Source organism: Loa loa (assembly GCF_000183805.2).
Source record: "Loa loa unplaced genomic scaffold supercont3.120, whole genome shotgun sequence".
NCBI classification, from domain to species: domain Eukaryota; kingdom Metazoa; phylum Nematoda; class Chromadorea; order Rhabditida; family Onchocercidae; genus Loa; species Loa loa.
The window spans coordinates 10,164-17,311 of record NW_018108300.1 but is presented as its reverse complement, the minus strand read 5'-3'; the positions used below and the strand labels follow the sequence as shown (position 1 = coordinate 17,311).

At 22.9% G+C, this 7,148-nt stretch overlaps 2 protein-coding genes across 2 annotated transcripts in view; one reads left to right on the top strand and one right to left on the bottom strand.

Annotated features, from left to right (window-relative positions):
- Window positions 1-808: 808 nt before the first annotated feature.
- On the top strand, window positions 809-1,757 carry LOAG_11215 (hypothetical protein; the record flags this gene model as incomplete). Its single annotated transcript, XM_003146738.2, has 2 exons — window positions 809-1,017; window positions 1,593-1,757. Exons 1-2 carry the CDS (start codon window positions 838-840, stop codon window positions 1,755-1,757), a joined length of 345 nt encoding a protein of 114 aa, XP_003146786.1. The 5' UTR covers window positions 809-837.
- Window positions 1,758-4,470: 2,713 nt separating this feature from the next.
- LOAG_17727 (Rab11 family-interacting protein 4A) overlaps window positions 4,471-7,148 on the bottom strand; it is a 7,353-nt gene continuing 4,675 nt past the window's right edge. The window contains exons 4-8 of the mRNA XM_020450389.1: window positions 6,561-6,730; window positions 6,007-6,133; window positions 5,372-5,560; window positions 5,066-5,227; window positions 4,471-4,629 (exon numbers count right to left, since the gene is read on the bottom strand). Of these exons, the coding sequence (XP_020305929.1) occupies window positions 5,081-5,227; window positions 5,372-5,560; window positions 6,007-6,133; window positions 6,561-6,730 (633 nt within the window). The 3' untranslated portion in view covers window positions 4,471-4,629; window positions 5,066-5,080. The remainder of the gene's footprint in view (window positions 4,630-5,065; window positions 5,228-5,371; window positions 5,561-6,006; window positions 6,134-6,560; window positions 6,731-7,148) is intronic.

Below are 7,148 nucleotides of genomic sequence, written 5' to 3'. Positions count from 1 at the left end.
AAAAAAAAACAGATCATGCTACTAATGAATACATATTTTCTTATTTTATAATATGATCATTGGAAAATAATTTATAATGTTAAATGAGCAATTAAACTTTAATTATAATCAAAACTCATTATTAATGCATAAATTATTTGCTAATCATTCATCCATTTAAAATCCTTCGAATTTGCTATTTAGATGTTTAATTAAATGTAATAAATGGTAAGTGAGTGCATAAGTAATATTTTAGGGAGTTGACAATCTTGATGAGATTGAAAATGAAATTTCATTGATCAATTCAACTGCATGGTTGCAAAATCCAAGTGATCCAAAAGATTGGAAAGACAAAGTAGCAAAGGTTACAATCTTATATCAAAATTCGTACTCATTAAATAAATTTAAACAATAGGGAAGAAACGAAAAGTTTATATTTGGATCACAGAATGTTATGACCGATAATAAATAATGAAGTGTAATAGATTATGCATTTTTAATAATATATAATTAAATAGCAGATATATTTAAATGTAATAGATTAGATAAAAGTTTTATGATAAATATAATAGATTGCATGAAAATTTTATAATAACCGAATGGAAAATCATTCAATGCTTAGATTAACATGTTAAAAAAAGGAAATAATTTGATAGATATAATCATGAATTTCGTTTTCTTTTTTTTATTTTATTCAAATAAAAGTGTGCAATTGGTAGGTTATGTAGAAGTATGGGAATGATAATATAATGTTTACTGAAATAATTTGATGGAAATAATTGCAGTTCCAAGAATTGTATCAAACATTTGAATTCGACGAAGCAAACAATCAATTGCAAGCATTAAAAATAAAAGGGAATGCATTTGCAATGGAAAAAAAATGCGAACAAACAGAATGCATTGAAGAAATGGCATCGTTTGCCGATTATTCGACTTCGAATTCATAAAATTGAAGAGAATATTTTGAATGGTGACAATTTTGGTGACAGTATCGACGCACTTCAACGCATTGATAATGTTCGAGATTCAGCTACTGAGGTAAATTATTAGTGGGGATAATGTATAATTTTATTGCTGAATTATTTGATAATAATTAGTTGATTGATTAGTTTTTTGATAAATTATTAAATATTTGTTTGATTATTTATTGATCGTCCGAATGAAAAAGTCAAATATTAATGAAATACTTTCATGTTGTTGGATGATTATTGCATTATCTGGTAACAAATAATTAATTTGTTAATTCCTTTTAATTTTTTTGTTTGCCTTTTAATTTTTTATGCGATTTTAAATCTTATCCTCTTTTTTAGAAAAATATAATTAATCGCTTGTTGAATTTTTTTGACGAAAAAAACATTTCTAAATTCTATTTTTATACGTAATAACGAGAACTAAATTAACGTTAAAATCAGGATAAATGAAAAAGGGTTTTAAAATGAAAATAATTTTTATTGGAATAATTTTTGTTTTCCTTTTTAATTTTTTATCCCATTTTAAATCTTTTTTTAAAAAAAACATTTTGAAAATTTAAAATTGAGAGGAAATAATAGGCATGAAATAGGTAAATATCAAGAATTATTAATTAAGTTCTTGAAATAATTTTTATAATTTAGATTTTAAAAATTCTTCAAGAAGTGTACAATTATTACAAACAAATGGACGATGAACTGTCTGAGAGTTACAATATCTTGACAGATATTGAAGAGAAGCTTAATGCGAAACGTGAAAAGGAAGGAAAGGTTCGACGTTCTAAGTGTTTTTTGTTTTTCTGTTATTAATTTAATTGTATGCGTAAAATACGTAATATTTTAATAATTTAATTACTCGTAAATATGTCATTGAAAGCGTAAACACATTATCATAAAGTTATCGAATTACTTAATTTAAATATATTAAAATTTTTTGTATGTAATTTATTGTATGCGTAAAATATGTCATTATTCTCCACTGTTGCAAATGTTTGTCGTATTAAAGTTTTTTAAAGCGAAAAAAAAGTTTGAAAACTTTAGAAATCATTTATTCTTATTAATGTATATGCATTCTTGTTTTATTTCCAAACTTTTAAATTTAACAATAAAAAATATCAATATTATTCCATTAAAATTAAACATTCATCAAAATCAATACTTAAATTTGTACTTGTCTCATTGTTTTTTTATTTACTCCATCATTTATAATTTTAAATAGAAAAGAAAAATTTTCTCCCTTCAGAAGTGTCATTCGATTATTAAATGGCTGCGTTTACTTGCTTGTATTAACTGTAATAAATGAACGATTTGTTTAATATGAAAAAATTAGCATTGCGAAACTTATTAATTAACTTGAAAAGTTGATTAAGCTTATATCATTGTATGCTTAGTAAATTAAAATAATTTTTGTATGATTAATTGCGCTCAACAAGTGGGCGATAATGTGCAGTAGTCTTGGGAATTCAGATTACATCAAAGTTATACATCTCTTATATCATCAAAAAAAAAATACGATCGATTTTATTTTTTTGATTTTCTTTTTGTTAATAAAAAAATAAATTCAAAAAATGCGTTCGATTTTAATTTTTGATTTTTCTTTTTTTATTTATTGCTAATAAAAACAAAATTCAAATGGATGATTTTTGACGGAGAATTTTTCACTAATTTATTTATTTTTTGTTTATGCTTTATTTGAGAAGATAGAATTTTCAAATAGATTATTGGGAAATTTCAACTGGTATATAATAATTTTTGATCAAATTACAAAGTTAAATCTGAAATCAAAGTTGAATTAAAATTTTAAAATATAATACTAATTTGAATGGCTGAAAGAATGAGAGAAAAAATTACTGTATGATAAGGAAATTTAAAATATTTCATGTTAATTTTAAAATGTTAATTCTCAAAAAAGTAATTTGTTTTAATTTTAACAATTTATAGTGTGAATTTACAGATAACATATATTTTTAATTATTAATTAATAATTTCCACTATTATAATCTTATTTATGCAATATTGTTGCATATATTTGGCATTAAATTAAAATAATAATTAGTAAAAAAAAAAAAAAGATGTTTTATCAGGGGAATATAATACAGTAATTAATTTCGAAAATTTAACTAAAACATTGGTTTGTTTATGATAAATTTTGCCTTGCAATAATAACATCTTTACGTAGACATACGTATTTACGTAAGATTTCCTTCAATATCACAAATAAAATAATAAACATGAATTGAACAATAAGAATTATACGATTATTATGCAAAAAATTTAACGCTAATCCAGTATTAATGGATTGTTGTAATGATTAAATTATGGCATGATATGATAATGAATTATCAAAGCAATGATTATAATTGTAAAAAATTTTCAAACATTTAAAGTTTGAGATGTTGCATGAGAATTTTTATATGAAAATAAAATTACAAAAAATACAAATAATACAAAAAGAGGGGAGGGAAAGGTGAAGAGGAAGACATAATATATTTAGCAAAATTATTAAAATGGAAAACTTTTACAAAAAAAAAAAAAACTTCAATACTTCTTTAACAAAAAATAAAAAAGAAAAGAAAATCAAAATAGTGAAAGGAAAAAAGAGCAATCAATCTACTATCCTCGTTCTTTTTTTCTTTTTCATCAAATTATTCACTTTAAATGTGATAAAGCAATTTTGTTAATTAAAATTATAAAAATAGCATGAAATGAACAGATGGAAAATGATGGAAAAAGAAAATAAAACAATTTAAATTTAATTTCAAATTTGTTAGATTTCCAAGAAGAGAAAAAGAATGAAAATGGAAAGTGCAAAAATACAAATATTTAAAATTATTAATTGAAAAATATTAAAATTTCTCCCTTCTCTTGAATATTTTTCAAATATTTGAATAAAATGAGGAAAAAAAAATATTTACAAAGATTTAAAGCTAATCGATTAATGATTGGAAGGAAAGAAATGACAAATGAAAAAAGAAACAAAAATGCAATTTGAAATATTTCAATTCATTTATAAATTTTAAAATTTAAAAGCAAAAAAAAAAAAGATATTTAATTGAACAAAATACACAAACAAGACAAATAAACAAAATTTTATACAACGAGAAAGAGAAAAAGAAAAAAGCAAAAAAATGAAAAAGAAATTACAAAAGGCAAATATGAACATCGATCAGAAGCAATGTTATTTAACCTAATATTGTTATATCAATCAATAATATCTATCATTTCATTTAGTAAATTTACTTTATATATTTTTTCTTTTTTTTTTCTGCAAGTAATAATTTGTCTAATAACATTTAATTCTCTTTTAAGAATAAATTTTAATTAAAAAAAAAAGGAGAAAAATATTTTTAAATTGTGATATAAAAATTTTAAATATAATTTTTAAATTGAAAAATTTCCATTATTTCTTTTAAAACATACAATTAGGTTATATTCATCCTATACAACATAATCCTTTGATCATCAATCAATAAATTGATCGATCAATCAATTAACCGATCAACCAATACTATGATTATGATGGTGTAGAACGAAAAATATTCCAATCCGCGGACCAATAATTGTAAAGCATTGTTGTGAAGTTTTCTTTTGACGTAAAACGTGATTTGTTAAGCGTTGATCCGTTTGTATGCTGTTGTGAGGGAAGCGGTTCATTAGGTAATGATCTTGAAGTACATTGCTTCTAGAATTTCCAAAGATTGAATTTTTTCTTTTTGTGTTCGGATTAATTCAAGAAAATTAATGAATAAAATTCTTCAATACTAATCATTCAATTTCGATGCTATCATTCAATTTCAATACTATTATTCAATTTCAAATCAACATATCATGAATTAAAAAAAGGGGAACCAAAAAATATGTATATTTTAAAAAATAGTCAAAAATTTATAATTCAAAATCTCCAACCCTATTATACTTTTTTTTTTTAAACTCGATTTGATAATATTCGATTCTTAAATTCGATTTAAATGAAAATTCGGTCGCATTAAACTTCAAATAAATTTAAATCCTATTTAAACATCAAATTTGTTAACAGTAATAAATTTATAACTCAATTTTCTTTTCATCTTTTTCAACAAATATTTAAAAGTAAGTATAAAAATGAGAAATGACAGAACCTGATCGTGAAATTGTCAACTGCTGTCTGATGATTCTTTTTCATCTTTTTCTTTAATTTCCAAAATTTCTGGATGCAATTCGATAACCCGCATCAGAATACCATTAATATAATTTCGTAATTTTTGATTACATATTTCTTGCTCTTTTAATGCATTCATTAGCTAAAATTATTCTACATTCTTCCTTTTTTTTTTTTTTTGATAAATTTAACATTTTTAAAACTTTTGAGTTAACATATTTGTTTGCAAATTCCTATTCAATTTTATTTATTTATTTTAAAAAAAAAAGAAAGTTTGGTAGAAAACCTCAGTGGAATCTTTGCCACTCAATTCTTCAGCTAATGATGCTTTTGGTTCATCATCAAAATTTTTCAACAAATTTTGACCAGCTTCAATGGAATCATGAATTAATTGAGCTTGTAAATCTTCATTTTGCCGTTTCAATTCTTTGTTCTCTTTCCGATATCGATTCATTTCATTTTCCAATGATAATATCTATAGAAAAATTGTTTTTCTTTTTAATAAAATTGAAAAATATTTGAAAAAAATGTTTAAATTAAAATAATTCAAAATAAAAAAACTGCGATACTCAAAAAAGAAATAGAAAGTTTGATTACGAATTATTTATATGAATTGTATGAATGAATGATTTAAACAGTACACAGGAGAAAAATGGAAAAATATCAAAAGTTAAAATGAAATATTCAAATGTAATATCATATTATCAGTTGCTAATAATATTTAATTCACTAGGTTTAATAAAATTCAAATGATCACATTTCGTAATAAATAAGACAACAAGAAACAATAGTAAAAAATAGAAATAAGGATAAAAATAAAAAAGAACAAAAATAATCTTAAAGTTAATTATGGAAATTAATTAATTAAGTTAACAAAATCAATCACTTAAATTAATTGAAGGAAAAATTTAATATCAAAACCTGTTCTGTAACTGATGTTCTTGGCAAGGTTTCATTTTTTTGTCGCCTTAATTCATCCGTTTGTCGCGAAAGTTCTTCAACCAATTCTGAACTACTATCGATATCCTGCTGTGCTTCTTCACGAAATCTATAATCAAATATTATTGTAATAAAATATTAAATAATGAAAAAAAGGAAAAATTATAGTAATTTGAATTATTTTAAATATTTACTATTTTAATTTTTTATTAGCACTGTACTTTTTCTTTTTTTTTGTCATATTTATAAGTAAATATTGTGCGCAAATTGAATAATTCTAAATAATTATTCATAAATTCATCCAAATTTTGCACTTTTTGTACCATTTATTCCGTGATAATTATCAAACATTAATGATAACATTAGCTATTATCACTCAAATCAAGCACTTAATATTCAATTGATAACAATTATCACTAATAAAGTATTACTATGTTTCAGATAATTTTATCATAATTTATGTATAATTTAATTAAATGATTAATGAAATTAAACTAAATTTAATTTAATTAAATTAATAAACTGCCAATGTTTACCTTTTGAAATCTCTTTCAATTTTAATTCGTGCTTCTTCCAATGCTTCACACATTCCATTTGCTTCAATTAATTGATCCCTTGCATTTTCCAAATTAATTTGCAAATGAAGCATGTCATTCTGCATCTTATCTTTCTCCTTCCTCATCCCAGCACAATCCTTTTCTAATACCTGTTAAAATTTAATTATCATTACTCTACTTCTCTACCACCTGTTAAAATTTAATTATCATTACTTTACTTTTCTACCACCTGTTAAAATTTAATTATTATTGCTTCGTTTTTTTTCCACCTGTTAAAATTTATGATCATTATTTCATTTTTTTTTCCACCTACTAAAATTTATTACCATTACATCACTTTTCTACCAGCTGTTAAACTTATTAGCAACTCACCTTCTAGCACTCATCACTGCTTCAATTTTCCAGCAATTTAAAATTAACACTACTTCACTTACCCAGTACCTCTTAAAACTGTCACTACTTCACTTACCAGTACCTCTTAAAACTGTCACTACTTCACTTACCCAGTACCTCTTAAAACTGTCACTACTTTATTTTCCCGTCAATTGTTAAATTATCAGTATCATA